This window comes from Haemaphysalis longicornis, unplaced genomic scaffold, assembly GCF_048455015.1.
Source record: "Haemaphysalis longicornis isolate Haplotype H1 unplaced genomic scaffold, Haemaphysalis longicornis Haplotype H1 scaffold_6, whole genome shotgun sequence".
Taxonomy (NCBI): Eukaryota; Metazoa; Arthropoda; class Arachnida; order Ixodida; family Ixodidae; genus Haemaphysalis; species Haemaphysalis longicornis.
The window spans coordinates 60,796,537-60,812,682 of NW_027526407.1; the positions used below are offsets into that span (position 1 = coordinate 60,796,537).

At 47.0% G+C, this 16,146-nt stretch overlaps 1 protein-coding gene across 4 annotated transcripts in view; it reads right to left on the reverse strand.

Moving 5' to 3' along the window:
* Window positions 1-14,318, reverse strand: part of LOC144142783 (spondin-1-like) — a 179,626-nt gene extending 165,308 nt beyond the window's left edge. For 2 of the 4 annotated variants that reach the window (XM_077674507.1, XM_077674505.1), the window contains exon 1: window positions 13,903-14,317. In XM_077674507.1, the coding sequence (XP_077530633.1) occupies window positions 13,903-14,218 (316 nt within the window). In that variant the 5' untranslated portion in view covers window positions 14,219-14,317. Of the gene's footprint in view, window positions 1-13,902 lie in introns of all 4 variants that reach the window. The other 2 variants (XM_077674508.1, XM_077674506.1) reach the window with 1 other exon arrangement.
* Window positions 14,319-16,146: the final 1,828 nt, after the last annotated feature.

The following is a 16,146-nucleotide window of genomic DNA, read 5'->3' on the forward strand; positions in this document are numbered from 1 at the left end:
TCCGTGTGGATGCGAAAACTCACACAGTCCCGGTATTCGGAGCTCGCCAGCGTTTACTAGAATTTTGTTCCGCCTGTGCATGAATTACTTGCACAATTATATCTTCGACTAAGTTGGGAACTTACAACCTTTAAACACGCGACGACCACACACGCGAATCACAATTATAACCGCAAGTTTCGTGCAAACTCACCGAAGGAATGAAATTTATAACCCTAAGTCGCCGCTACACGGCGCCCCTACGCGACTACCTCCGTTCATTTCGTGTCGGCACGCTGTCTTTCCGCGAACGCCGGTTCATTCGTTCGGGCGATCCGTACTCTCTCGGGAGAGACGACTCGCATCTCGTGGCTATAGAGCAATGCCTGTTGCGCTCTGCCCCGAAAACACGCAGGTAGAAATCTCTCGGGGGAATGGAATGTATCGTAAGGCTAGAGACATTGCCATTTCTCCTTCTTAACGCCAGCAGAATCCTCTTTCGGAGTGCCTTATTGTTTAGTTTCTCTTTCGTAGGTTATTGCGCCGAAATGCCCATAGCGGGCGTTTCTGTCCTGCTTCGTTCCTCGTGTCTTCATCTGCTTCATTCTTGCTTCAATCTTGCGCTTCATTCGTGCTTCCCATGTGCGCATTATTACACCGCTTCTTTAACGGTGCACATGTTTCCAAGGTTCATGATGATGATGGCGTCTGCTATAGGGCCTTCCTGATTGATCGATGAATTTGAGCGATTGACTAATTGCTTGACTAATTGATTAATAAATTGACTAATTGATTGACCAACTGTTTGTTTGATTGATTGATTGATTGATAGATTAATTGATTGATTGATTGATTGATTGATTGATTGATTGATTGATTGATTGATTGATTGATTGATTGATTGATTGATTGATTGATTGATTGATTCTTTGCTCATGTTCATTCTCGTTCCATATTCGTGCTACACTTGCATACTTCATGAGCGCCGCTCTTGATTGGGGCTGTTTTCACTGTTCATTTAAACTCAGTTCGTGTCTTCGTCTGTGAACATACATCGACATACATGTCACTGTGCCTGTATTTGATCGCCACGTATCGCTCTGAAGGCATCAGCAACGTCTCGTGCTCTTACCAACAGACGAACGGTCGTAAAAACGGGTTCAACAATAATTTCTGAAGCCGATTAAGAAAATGTACCCTCAATCACAGGATACAATAAGATCAAACCGACTTTGTGGAGAAGGTCTCTGCATGGTTACTTGCCAAGAGAAACACACGCACTCCGGGCGCAGCTTTAGCTAAGTTTGAGCAGGTCGTCAGGAAATATGGCAGTGGCAACTATGACAAATGCAAAGCGGCAGTAGCTCATAGGGTATATTCACCACGCCGAAGTAACGGACCCGGGTGTCAACGCGCACGCGAGTTTTGAAAAAAGAATCGGCTAAATAAATGACATTGTCTGCTTTTCCTCACCTAGTCTGTCGCCGCTGCGGTAGCTTACAAGCAGACTTAGTCGGAAGAAGGGCGGAAACAACTCGTGTCGCGCTTAAAATTCTCGCAGTGACCCACTCTTTGCGGCGCGCGGAGGAACAGCCGGCTGCTGTGATGAGGCGCAGCGGGAACTTGCATTGTCGTTCTGAAGTTGTACCCGCGTATAGCTGGTACTGACTTCGAATCATAACTATTACGGGCCGCCGAGGCTTTAGATGTCCTGCTTAGTACAGAGACGCAGATTCAATTTACGCCGTGGATGGCATTGTTCTTATGGAGGTTAAAAAAATTAAAGCCGTTCGACTCACCGCGAAAGCTGTCGGAAGTGCAGAGCAGTGGTTCACCCTAATGGACTGTAGCGCCGTTATCGGCTCACTGCTGCCACCCAACGCAGTTCAAATTTCCCGCCTTCGCAGCGCTCGCGCGCCCCCCGCCTGTAACTGACTGAACGCGCGCGCTGCCGCTTAAATACGTATATTTTGCCTCGAATGTACCAATCTTTGTTCGTACATTGCACGAACTTTGTACCAACTCTGCGCTAAACAACGTGGAAGATGTATGACAAGCGCAGCGGTTCACGAGTTTCAAACGCTTATGATAGTATAGACCGCTTGGCTTTCGAAGCCTCTTGGGTACGCCGCGACGACAGCCGATACGGAACGCCGTGCGGCTCTACATGGGTCCAGCGAGCGAGCTACGACGACAAGGCGAGCCCCGAAAGTGCTCTGCACTTGTACCCATGGGATCCAAAAGAACACGCAGCCCCCCACTAAGCGGCGCGCATTAAAGCCCCTGTGTAGATTCAGCTTGTAAACCCACAATTAAAGTATTTACTTTTTGCACAGATGTGGTGGCGTGGAAGTTGAAAAATTGCAGACGTCTGTGTTAAAAACTTCGCGGACTGACAATTGGTTTTTTTTTTTAGTTTTATGACACTGGCCTTATTCCCACCATCAGAAATGTCGGCTCCCGTTGGATAAGCATCTGTCTAGATTGTAGTTTGGAAGATACTCAACTGCGAAGCCCGAAACAGTAGCATGAAAAAAAAAAAAAAACAGGAAAACCAAGGACAACATGCCCTACGCTTACGAATAGTCTGGCGCTAGGGTAGAAGAGGAGAAAGTTGTTGGCGAAAACCAAGCGTTGGAAAGGACCCCTTTACGCTTCATTTTTCTAAGTTAGCAACACAGCTTCACAAAATCTGCCCAACAGTTTTCGGTTTCTCCACGCTTCAGTTGCTGCCGTTGCGAACGAAGCGTGCATCTGCATCACTCTATTATACATGGCGTGACTCTCTATGCCGCAGTTTTCTACTTGGGGGCTGTGGCAAGCTAGACTTGGAGATACGCACGCTGCGTAAGAATGAATCGCGTAAGAAATTTCCCCGGAATCTTTTTTGTTACCTCTATCTCAAAGCTAGCAACAGCTGTTATGGAGTTTAGCTTAAGCTCATTCCCCTCGCACGTCTGCATTGCTGCGATGCATCTAATCCGAAATCGTCTTGGCTCGACTCTGTTTTCTCTTCGCTTGGCGAAGAAAACGACCTTTGTCAAGAAAACGACCGAACGCGCACAGCTTTACCAATCACATACACCGGGATTGCAGCGAATCACCCTAATTCGAACTCGGCTTGGCTCGGGTTCGTTTCGTCTTCGCTCGACTAATATAGAAAACGTAATAAACAACGCAACGCGTGCAACCATACGGCGCACGTACGCCGACGTTGCAGCGAAGCACCCTCATTCGAAGTCGCCTTGGCTCGACTTCGTTTCGTCTTTGTTTGACTAATATACAAAACGTAATAAACCACGCAACGCGTGCAACCATATAGCGCATGTACGCCGACGTTGCAGCGAAGCATACTAATTCGAACCTGGCCTGGCTCGACCCTGTTTCATCTTCGTTCTGCTAACAGCCCGAAAACGGCGCAACGCACGCAGGTATATCACACGCACGCCGGGAATTGACGCTTCGTTGTCCAAACCCGACAGCTGCGTGTACACCTTCCCCGCCCGGGGACCCATATATAAACACCGTTGACGGCCTCCCGTCCCCAATTTCGTCCTTGCAGTCCCCCGTGCTTCCTCGCCAAACGTTCAACCCATTACGCCGGCTCAATGCCTCTCGCGGGTCGGACGAAGCAAAGCCCCGCGCGCCATTTTCATTGTCGGCGCGCAGATTACATTTTCACGGCCGCGTGGCCGTTTACTCAATCCCGTTTGTCGGCCTCCTAAGACGCCGTCAATTTTGTTCCCTTGCCGGGCAGTTTCGTCTTTGTCGACTCTGTACTTGCAAGTGTTTGCAATGCACTGCGAAAATCGGAGGAATGATAAACCCGCATGCTGGCCGGGAACGGCGCACGGCGAGAAAATGAGATGCGCATTTGTTTACCCAGTCTATACCGTGTCCACAGCGCATGCGCGTGTACTTATTCTCCGAGCAGCGTTTGTCGCCTGACATCCGGGGGGAAGTGGACAGGCGCAGAGCTATGGGCCCGGGGAGAGGTTTTTAACCCGAAAGTGTTTTATTCCTGGATACACGAAGATTTTGCTGACGTCATATCCGTCACGGCAGTGACGCCAGTACAACGAAGCAAGCGGCCTGTAAAAAGTGCTCCCCTGAACACAGGATCGTTTTGCGGGGAAGCAACCTTTACTACTTACGAGTACGTTACACTTCGGGCTCGTTTTCGGGTTTGATATTTTAACACGAAAGTGTTTTATGCTGGTACACACCAAGATTGAACTGATGTCCTATCCGTCACGGAAATGACGCAAGTGCACCTTTGCCGAAGCGACCCGCAACAGGACGTCGCTCGCCAAGCACACCCACAAGACAGCCGCGGACCCGCAAATAATGCTCACCTGCAGATTTCGCTGCACATTTCCCTTTCGTGTTTTACTGATTCCTATTACAGAGGAATCAACCGCAGTTTTTTGCACTTCGTAGCACAGCCCACTGCTTTGTGCGCATGCGCGGCGCATGTTGCTTAAGAGCAACATGTTTGAAATTTAAGCGAAGCTTATTATTCAAGGGAAAACCGAGAAAACGTTTCCTTCCTCGTCCCGTCGATCAAGCTGGGCCAAGTTCAAGCCAGCGCCTCGTGAGGCTACGCAGTCAAAGCTTCTAATCCCTCGTTCGTTCCAAGGGAGAGGGTGGAGATGGGGATAGGCGGAAAGATTAACGGCGCGTTCCATCAGAAAATTACACAATGTCATCACCCCGCTACAAAGGGGATACCACTAGCAATAATACCACCACCACCACCATCATCATCATCATCACCATCATCATCATCAGTGGTGACTGCACCGAGCAGCGTCCTGTGTTGTCTTTCAGTGCAATTCTGTGCTCATTCATGGCGCTTGCTAGGCGCGAAAACCGAGTTGTAGCTGGAAAAACGTGGTTTAAACGCGTACAACTCGGCAAATTTATACCGAAATTCTGTGTCACCACTACGTCGCGTGCTAACCATCTTTGCTGGTCATCCGCTTTCACAGAGTGTAATGGTTCGCGACTCGTTCACGAATCGTTCACGACGGTCGCGGGTTCAATTCCCGGCCGCGGCGGCCGCTTTTCTGATGGAAGCGAAAAGATAAAACGCCCATGTGTACGAGATTTTGGCGCACGTTAAAGATCCCTAGGTGGTCAAAATTAATCCGGAACCCTCCACTACGGCGCGCCTCATCGCCTGCGTTGCGTCGGCGCGTTAAAGCCTACAATCAATCAATCAATCAATCAATCAATCAATCAATCAATCAATCAATCAATCAATCAATCAATCAATCAATCAATCAATCAATCAATCAATCAATCAATTGTTCACGACTTTACCTAGGCAGCCAAACTGCTACGTACCTAACTCACTGCCCTGCCAGAGTCTCTCCGCGCATGCGCCACCCTACCTACCAACAATCAGCGTGTCTTGAACTTAACCCAGTTGGCCAAACCGGTACCGCTCACTGAATATCCAGAGCTACTGCTATTTATTCTCGAGTTTAAACTAAACCATAGATAAAAAATACAGTCGAACCTCGATTAACGAAGTGGTATCGGGGCAGTAAATTTGTTGGTTGTATCCGATATTCGTTCTAACAGTAGGGGTAACAATCGGCTCTAACAAATCGACAATTTGGCTGGCGGAAAAATCCTAGATACTAAATCGCTATACTCTAGGCTTCGAACACCATAGAAGGACAGTAATCCTTATCTGCCTCTTTGTGGCATTTCGAACTAAATGGTACAGAAGATGACAAGGTGAAATTACAACAGAACAAAGTTCGTTTGTCAAAACAGGGCTGTGTTCTTATATATTTGAAGAAGCATGTCATCCTCGTCTGGCGACTTCTCACAGCACTGCAGCATGAAGTTTTCCAGAGTGTCTACGCACGAAAGGTCCTTTTCGACTGTAGTTTTGCGAACTCTTATCTTCTAATTTGCTTCTTTTTGCTTTTTATAGCCGAGCTCTAGAGTTTCGAGCCTCGCGCGAACTGAGTATTTCTTCGTTATAGCCGATATCGCCCGCGGCTCTTGCGGTTTCGGTTTCGCTACAAAAAGAATAAGTGTCACAGAAATAAAGCGTGACCAACGAAAGTTCATGTTTAGTTGGTATATCCGATAATTCGCTATATCAGTATTCCTTATATTGAGGTTCGACTGTAGTAATCATTAATTACTTCCTCCCTGTTGGTTCTCCTTGTTCCCAGTGTTAAGGCTCTTTCGAGTTTTCCGTTCGAATTCCATTGATACCCAAATCTACCCACTTTTCATTTCAACTCAATTATACCTTACTTGAATTTCCTTTGCGGGCAGAAATTTTGTGTAGCTTTTTAATCAACGTGAATAACCTGCGCTGGTTACGGACGGCGTGCTTTGCAGCGTGCATTTCTCGGTAGCATCACACAACTGTTGGGGCTTTGAGCCCTAATGTTCGCAATGGTTTATAATAACGTTGATAATGGTCTATAACGGCTTTATTGAGTATTCCTAATGTAATGGTTTATGATGTAGTATGATTTGTATTTATAATGCTACATAATGGTTTTTATTGAGCAGGATAAACTGCGCTGGTTACAGCATGATTTGAAGCATGCATTTCTCTGTCACATCAGACAACTTTTATGGCTTTGAGCCATAATGTTTATAATGGTATTTATGATATAGTGGTTTATAACGTAATATAATCGCATATATAATTGTTTATAATGTTTTTATTGAGCAGGATAACCTGCGGTGGCTACAGACGGCGTGCTTGAGAGAATACATTTCTCTGTGGCATCAGACAACTTTTAGGGCTTTGAGCCCTAATATTTATAATGGTTTATAGTATTGTTTGTAATGATTCATAATGGTCATGTTTATAACGGTTGCCGTCATGCGAGCAATGTTCTGCTGTAGAACTTCCAGTTCTATTACGGCGAACTGCGAAGCAAGGCACTGAGAAGTTGTGGCCGCCAGCGACTGGAGAAAATGATCGCGAACGAGAGAAGCCACGCGGCGTTCTGCGTCGGCCCACAAGAAAACTCCACTTTGCTATACAGCGTTTCCGTGTTTTCGGCGCTGGGTCGTGTGAAAGCTGCGGGAGTGTTCGACCCGGGCTGGGTTCTTTTCCTCCTGTTTGTTTTCGATTATTGCTTACACGCGAACACCGTCAATGCCGAATTCTCGCTCGCACCGATTTTCACGCTGGCGCAGACAGGAAGGCCGTAAGTTGGCGTGCACGATTGTACGAGCCCTGACAAAATGCGCTTTTGTAGCGTAAGCTTCACTGGCTGAGGCTGAGCAGTTTCGTGTGGCTCCTGGAGAGCCGTGCTGCGTATGCGCGAGGAGCAGTGACGCCTCACGGCGCACAGCTGGCTCGCCGGAGCCACCGCCGAGATAGGATTGGATTGGATTGAATTGACTTGGCTTGGATTGGAAATCGTTTTAGCAGCAGTAAGCATGATAATCAGCTAATCCTAGACAAGCAGGAAAACTAAGAATAACTAGCTGAACTATAGCTCACGCTACGTATATCTTGGCATAACCGAGAGTTTTTTTTTTCCGAGTGCTATGTAAGTTTTTTAATGGGATTGCTTTGTATTACTGCGTATTAGAAGATATTTCTTCCCGCATTATTTCCGGGAAATAAACACGCAGCCTCGCCAACGGGTTACCGTAAAGCCACGCTCGGGTGAGAAGCTATATCGCCGGTTACTTCTGACCACACACACACAAAATAAAACTACAGGGAAAGCAACCGTTCAAAGCTTAGCTTGTTTGAGCAATTACACCCGCATTCAAATATTAGGTGCGCGCATGCGCATAAGCACTATGTGCTACAAAATGGAGAAGGGTGGCGGAGGGTGTGAGGTTAAAAGAATAACGATTATGTGGCCACCAAGTATCGCACAAACCGGCATCACTGTCGGATTCAAAGCTCGGTACTGCGCAGGCGCAAAGATGCGCTACCGATATCTTAAAATCTTGATCCGTGACGTCTAAATCTCCCGATTAAAGCGCTCATTTTCTTTCCGAATACAATTGTACAATATTCCAGCGTGACTTCAAATGTGTGCGTCCACATTGTAAACTAATTTGTATACGATGCCTAATTTTTACACTAGCGTGCGCCAGAACGGTTTAATCTGGTTATTGCCTAACCAGATGTTCTTCCGAATGTAACATGCCCAATGGGAAATTTTAACGATATTTTTTGTATTGAACTGCAAGGTTTTCACGTATTCTGGCTCCGTCTGTTGCCTTACCAGTGAATGATTACACGTGAACTCCGTATAACTACGAGTTGCGTACCATAGTGAACCATCTTACGTACATAAACGCATGCATATGCACCGGAATATAGAGTGATAGCTCGTTCGTTCTAAATTTAATAATTTGAACTTGAACTGTACGATTTCGTCCAGCCACCCGCCGCGTTGGCTCAGTGGCAAAGGCTTGGCGCTGCTGAGAACGAGGTCGCGGGTTCGATTCCCGGTCACGGCGGCCGCTTTTTTGATGGAGGGAAAAGCAAAAACGCCCGCGTGTACGAGATTTCGGCGCACGTTAAAGATCCCCAGGGGGTGAAAATTAATACGGAGCCATCCCCTATGACGCGCCTCATCGCCTGCGTAGTACCGGTGCGTTAAACTTTACAATCAATCAATCAATCAATCAATCAATCAATCAATCAATCAATCAATCAATCAATCAATCAATCAATCAATCAATCAATCAATCAATCAATCAATCAATCAATCAATCAATCAATCAATCAATCAGTCAGTCAATTAATCAATCAATCAATCAATCAATCAGTCAGTCAATAAATCAAAGTGCCACGGAGAAAGGCTTTGCGGTGGCCTATACATAGCGAAGTCGGAAAAGGCAAGGAGAAACTGATGCACCTTGCTCCATAATTTGCCTTGACCTCGTCATATAAAACAGCTATGCAACACCTGACCCACGATGGTTTCATGCCATTCCGCGCACTTGATGGTAGAATTGTCAAAACATTTTGGAGACCTAGCGTACACTGTACGCAGGAAATTGTCACGCGACAAATGATGCGCTTGCAGCACAGTGCGTCCAGCGGAAGAACCATGATCTGTCAACTCGTGACGATGCCGTTGGTTTAGAAAGGGGTGTAGTATTTCCGCTGAAACTTCTGTGTACGTACCCTGTACCGGGTCAACACAAAAATAAAACACGTAGACCAGCGCACTCTCTTGTAGAGTTTCCGTGTACTGTGCCCGAAAGTTACCACTACGATTTGAAACCAACTACCTTGCCTTCGCCTGTTGTTAACAGCAGAACTACCAAAAAATACCAAGAAACTAAAAAGAGCACGTGAGCACGCATATGACACGCACATACCAGGGTGATTGGCCAGGAATCGGGCGTAAGGAGAGCTAATTCGCCCGCTACACGGAACTGCAAATTAGAAACTTAAGCATTCGAATGAATAAAGGCCATATAATCACAAGCGAGGATTGGTTGCGCCGTCAATGACCAGAAACGCGCTCGTCACCGGTCGTCTGCTCCTTACATCATATGCCACACTAATAATGCCGAAATTCCGCTAGCGGTACCGCCGCCAAGTGGATCTCTCTGTTTAAAATGCGAGGAGTTCGCCCTTTTTAGCTATGTGGGCATCTTCCTTCTGGGGGTTCTACGAGCAGCTTCGCTTTTAGAGAAGCTTCTTCAACAAGGAAGCGCCTATTTCTTGTGACATTTAGCGGGCTTGGAACTCTCCCCGGTTTTTTGTCGTGCACATGGGGATAGGGCGACCAAAGAAGATCCGGACGCCAAAAAAAAAAAAAAAAAGAGGTGGATTATCAGGAAGCGCGCTGCACTGCGACGCGAGAATGGAATCGGCGACGACGAGACGAGGACCCGAACCGATGCGTGCAAGTGTGCGTTTGAGCAAACAGCTTCGCCGACAAAATGACCCCGCCTGTTGAGTTATAGAGAACTCAGCGTCAGAGCCACGGATTTCTGGGAGGCGCGAACGGCCAGTTTCAGCGAGAATCCTTTGACAACGAGTTCTCGCCCAGCTTCCGCAACGGCGACAGACTTTGGTTCGACGTGAACCTCTCTAACCTGAGGTCCGTGCGCAACGCTGAGCAGAAGGAGGAGGTTTTGCAAGTTTTACGACAAGCCTTCGCGTCCCTTGAGAATCACGAATAGATGACGAGTGCCGTATCTCTATACACAGGGCAAATGGTTCTCAGTGACTTACATGGCGTTCGTCGAGTTTCAGCTGGTCTGTGACATCAGGCTTGCACCCTTGTGCAAGATGGCATAGATTCTTGGAGTGTATATCGGAATAATCATTTCCAACTCCCGGACAGTGTTAATTTGGTTCGTTGTTAACTGTACCATTGAATAGACTAGGGCGGATGAGAAAAATACAAATGCGCAGGCGGAGAAGCACGTCTCTGTTAACTTGCACGGTAGCTGAAAATTTCTCAGGGCATTTCACTACACTTACGTGATTTACAGGTGAAAGCCTGGCAATACTTATTAACAACTTCTTTGGGGCAGCATCGTATTTGCGTCTCTTTCTTCGCTTTCATTTCTTCGTCTCAAGGCGCTAAATACGCAGCAAGGAGGAGTGCACATGACCTAGATTCCCTAGAATGGGGGTTTGTGTGGCTGGCGTGCACCTCTTTTATTCACGTGCCATCACGTTCACGTGTCACGCAGCATGCACTCTTGTACAATTTTTACGTTTCCAGTTTACATCTTCCTGAATTTGGCGAAGCGGACACAGCAGACACTCAAGACTCCCCATTCCTGGCTCATACCCCCAAGAAGGCATGCGCCACGACGAAAGAACAACAACAATGGCACCAAACTTTGTTCCGCCGCTGGCATGACGTCACAAGGACTTATTCGTGCGACTGGTGGCCGCAGACCAAAGCTACCGCCAAGGAACATCGCTATGTGATTGAACGGTTCTTAGTTTTCCCTACATCATGTCACATCACTGCGGATGTCTATTAGCATGAGCTCTAAAAGTCGTTTCCAACTTTTTTTTTCTGTTTAAAAGATGTGCTTACGGACTACCAATGGTTGAGTTAGTTATCAAAGTAAAGTATTTTCAGAATAAAGAGTGTTGTGTTTTGTTTTCATGGCACTTTAAAGGGCCGGGTCGTCTATTCCTGGGTTGTGGGGGTGACTTTATGTTGGTTCCTAAACGGTGTGAGGGAGGTATCAAGCAATTTAGGTACGTTCAATGAAACTATATTTTCAATTCATATAAAATTTAGCTTAAGTAGCTTGAATTTGCCCGAAAAATAAAGTAGTTTATACAACAGATGTTTACATGCGTTGGAGTACAGCGTATACAGCAAAAGTAGACGAAAAGTGGTCCACAACCTGTCTTGGAATATCCCCGAATGCCCGAAGAATGAATACGTTTATGCGACAGATGTTTACATGCGTTTGAGGGCAGCGTAGACAGCAAAAGTAGACAAAAAGTGGTCCACAACCTGTCTTGGAAAATTCCCGAAGGACGCGAGAAGATGCAGAGAATTATATGGACGCGTTCATCGCTGTGCAAATTTGGCCAGTCCCCGTCAGTGCTGCAATCGCGTCGGTCAGAACTTGAAACCACGGGGTGATATTTCGGCGCTCGGGTTACGAAGCGGCGAAAGTGGGGAGGGCAATGTTTGGAATACGAAATTAAATTTCGCAACATCCGTCCCACACGTCGATATAGGCGGGCTTACGTCAACGCACGGGCAGTAAAACGTGGCATTGCTATTACGTAAGAGTGCGCACTTGAGCAGAGTGTTGGCACGTTCTTCTGTTCGTTGTTCTGGGGATTTTCTTTTCGTTAGGAGTACTTTTTACCTATCACCTCAAGTAACACGATGTGGAAAGGTTATGAAATACATTTATATAATCCCAAATGCTGTATCACATTCCGAATGCTGGTGTGGACATTCGTTATTGGAAAAGTTATATTTGTCTATACGTATGTAACATAAAAAATATTTCGATAAGGTACGTGCCTCCGTTAGTTGCACACATTTCAACATGTACGTATGTACGTATGTATTTGTGTGTGCATGTATACATGCATGTATACACTAGGCTCTCGCTAAGACTAATTTCGTGGTTAAGACGAACGACACGTTTGCTTTCTCGTAACTTTAACAATGCAAAAAACGTCCGCTCAAGACGAATTTCTGATAATAAATTTTCCCGATCCCTTTGAGTTTACTGTATATATACATGTACATATTACCGTAGCCAGAGGGCAACGTGAAGGCTAGTGCTCCAAGGCCAGCCAGCGTTTATTAGGAAAACAAAAGAACAAGCTCAAATGACATCGATTGCTATGCAAAAATATTAGCTAAACTGTTTTTAAAATTTTTAACGACACACAACGCTTGCGCCAAAGGACAAATTTACGCGAGGATTCGCTGCATTCGGTTGGCAGGCTGGTGCTGCTTAGGTGCAGCGGCAGAGTTTCAAAGTTGCCTAATGATTCTGCGCTGAACTTAAACTGCTGAAAAAATTTCTAAAAGTGTGTGTATTTAGGCTATTCGCTCAGATTTGCGCAGGTATGAACACAAAGGGCGACACGCGTTCCAGGATAACCCCTTTACGGAACCGTTCAGAGCCCGGCAGGAGTTTCGTATTAACCGCGGCAACCTTCCTATAAAAAGAGTGAAAATATGGTTTGAGACAAAAGTAATATTCTTTACCACGGCATCAATGCTAACGCGAACCGCTTCTAAATTTTGCCCTTTATATTCCCATTACCCAACGCCTCAACGTTTCTGTATCACCGTTGGGGTAAGCGTTCGTTAAAATTCATAAACGGCATACCAATGAAGGAAAAATAAATATGACGTTGAATAGAGAGAGAGGAAGCTATTTGAATATCAAATATATCAGGACATGTATTTTAATTTTGCGTAGTATATTTCTCATTTTTTTAAAGCAGCATCAAGATAATCGGAAAACGAAATACGACGTCGAAAGGAGAGACACGAAACTAGTTGTTTGGCAAATATACCCGGACATTTCTTTCTTTTATTTAGTCGTTTTTTTTTCTTTCTAACAGGCGCACGTCGACAATGTCGCCATTGGGTACCAAAAAAAGCATGTCGAACTGACCTACTGCTAAGTGACCACCCCGCACGTTACCAAAGGTACACCAGCTCAATAAACCCTACCTTTAAAGCAAACTGTGCGAGTTTCCTCATGTCGTAACGGCCTGTACAAAACTAAAACAGCGTCAAAATCTTTTGCAGATTTAAGCGACCACACGGCTGGAATACCCTTTCAGATAAGTAACATCGACTTTTCGATGTTTTAATTTGTTGTGGAACTATAATAGCAAGAGTTTGAAGGGACAAGAACATAGCCGGGTGGTATTGAAGGTGGGCTCTAAAACGGTACGGCTATCGCGCACCTGCAAGCGCTGCCTTGTATATTGGTCGAAAATGTCGTTTCACTAATAGTTTTGTTGAAGTTCTTGTCACTGAGAAATTAAGAGTACCACGTTTTGTTGAAATTACTAAAACTAGTTGGTCTTTGGCAAGAACTTTAATATTGCATCATGGTGCGGTCCAAACATCCAACAGCTAGTTCCCCGACTAGATTTCTCAGATTGCACGGCGGTATACGGTCCGGTTTTCCGATGGTTATTTGAAGATGTACCACGTTTTGTTAAAATTACTAAAACTAGTTGGTCTTTGGCAAGAACTTTAAGATTGCATCATGGTGCGGTCCAAACATCCAGCAGCTCGTTCCCCGACTAGGTTTCTCCGATTGCACCGCGGTACGGTCCGGTTTTCCTATGGTTATTCTAAGATTGTTCCGTGGTACGGTCCACACAGCGGGCGGCTATGGTCTGCTGGTCACACCTGGTAGGTGTCAACATCTACATCTTGGTTCCTGGAGGCGCGCATTCACAGGACGTCCAGCACTCACCGGTGTAGGCTTCTCCGGGGACGTACTTCTTTGGGTTCCCGGAGATGACGATGCTGAAGTTGTTGTAGCCCGGCGACTTCTCGGTGACCACGCCGGGCGGCACCCTGTTGCAGGGTCCCAGGTAGCGGGGTCTGTGCGGCGTGGGCCCGATAGCCCCCAGGTCAGCCCCCTCGGTTCCTCCGGGCTCCTGGGGGTCGGGAGCCTGGGTCAGGGACACCGCGGAGGCCGCTGGCAGGGCCAGGGCGGCCGCCAGCACGGCCGACGCCAGGGCCGTGCCCAGGGCAAGCGGACCGAACACGCCACGGCGTCGGGCCATGACGGGGCGCGAGCTCCACGAGGGTTCGTTGGCGACGTTCTCGAGTGCGTGGCCGACCGCGCCGACGGTCGATGCGAGTCTGACGGGGCCGCTCCGGTTGCGTTCGCGCCGGGACAACGGGAGAGGGAGGGAGGGGCCTGAACTGCGTGTTGGTGACGGTGGAGAGAGGGAGGGGGGTGGCGCCGTAGTTTTCGAACACGTGGGTGAGGGAGCGGCGAGCGTTTGGGAAGAGATGCGATGAGAGTTTTTTCGCAGATTGCGGCCGGTACTTGGTTACGCTGTTCCTGCTCAAGTTTTCAGTGGGCCGTATCTTGCAGAACTGCTCGGCATCGGCTAAAGTTACTTTGTGACGAGATATTCTGTGAGCGCTCGCCAAAGAATCATGAGCAGGTGTGCGGCGGAGAACAAGGGCGATCGGCGCGATCTGCGTGTTAGCGGTGGAGAGGAAAGGGGTGGCGGCTTAGTTTACGAACACGTGGGTGAGAGAGCGGCCAGACTTTAAGAGAGGCATGCTGAGAGTTTTTTGCAGGTTGTTGCCGGTTCTTGGTTACGCGGTTCTGTGTTGAGTCACCCGTAGGCCGTATATTACAGATTCGCTCGAGAAAGGAAAGGTTAGTTCGTGGCGGGTTGGGCTATTGGCTTTTGCTGAAGGATGTGGACAGATGAACGGTTTCGAGCGAAATAATCCGCAAGTGGTAACCGATTTCCTCCGTTCGAAATTAGCAGTTCGAGCTGTCCGAAATAAATTACGTTACGTGGCCATCGTTTTTTTAACTCAGCATTTCGCTAGCGCTTTCAAAGTCCACTAATATTCTTATTTTTAATTGCCTTCTCAGCACTTGGGTCGTGCCCATTTCCAAAGTGCATCTTTTCAAAGGCAAACAACCAGATACGCGATCAACGCAAAAAAGTGTAACGTCACGTTTAGACTTCTGGTCGAACCTGTTCTACTGCACTAGTTAGCGAAAACTTTGTTTCACTAGTTTGGCCAATTTTGAGAGTGGATCCACCAAAAACAGCCCGTTCTCACTAGCTCGTACAGTTTTCTTGGAGCGTCTTTCTCGGAGAGTCAGAACGTATGATTAATTTAGCATCAGCACCGCCGCTCTGCTAGGTCATTGCACTGCCGTACGGTGCGGAGTAACCAGTTGGTACGTCGAAGTAATCGAATCACTGCAGACCACCAGTTGCCTAATTGGGGCCACAAATGTGGTTAACCAGGAGGCGCAATGAAATCAACGGGGAGACCCTATCACTTCTGTGTGAGAACTCCGCGAAGAAATCCTGGCCAGCAATGCTGTACTATTAAAGCGAATGTTCTCCCTACTGTTAAGATGTCTGCTGGAGCATTTGTCGTCAGACGGCGTCGGTGCCTGTGACACGGATTTTCAGCAGCACTAGGCTCACAATTCCTTTCCCCTACGCTATCAAGGCGAATGCTTTTATCCATGAATCTGCCGTTCTACCCGTTCATCCTCATCTAGCAATTCCTGTCGGCATCGACGTGACCCTTCTTTTTAAAGGGTCCATGAAGAGAAAATAGAACTTTGGTTAACTTGAAAGAGTCATTCCGGCCGCTAAAAACGTTTTTTAACCGATGAAAACGCAAGAAATACTCATGAACTTTCAAATTTCGCGCCACAGTGACGTGTTATCGGCACGAGTGACGTCATATGGGACATCAATAAAACATAATTTTCAGTGTCGTAACTGCAAATGAGCATTCAAGTGATTCGATCAAACGGAACTAGCGACCTCACTACAATCGTCCAGTCATGTGTCCTGACGATTTATCAGTTTGGCCGCCGTCGATCGCCCAAACAAGATTCTGTGACGTCATAGAAAAGTTGCCGGAAACTGGCTAGCGAGTTGCCACTCCTGCACGAGTTTTCTTTAATATCTCCGTTATTTTTCCGAAGTTTGCGATG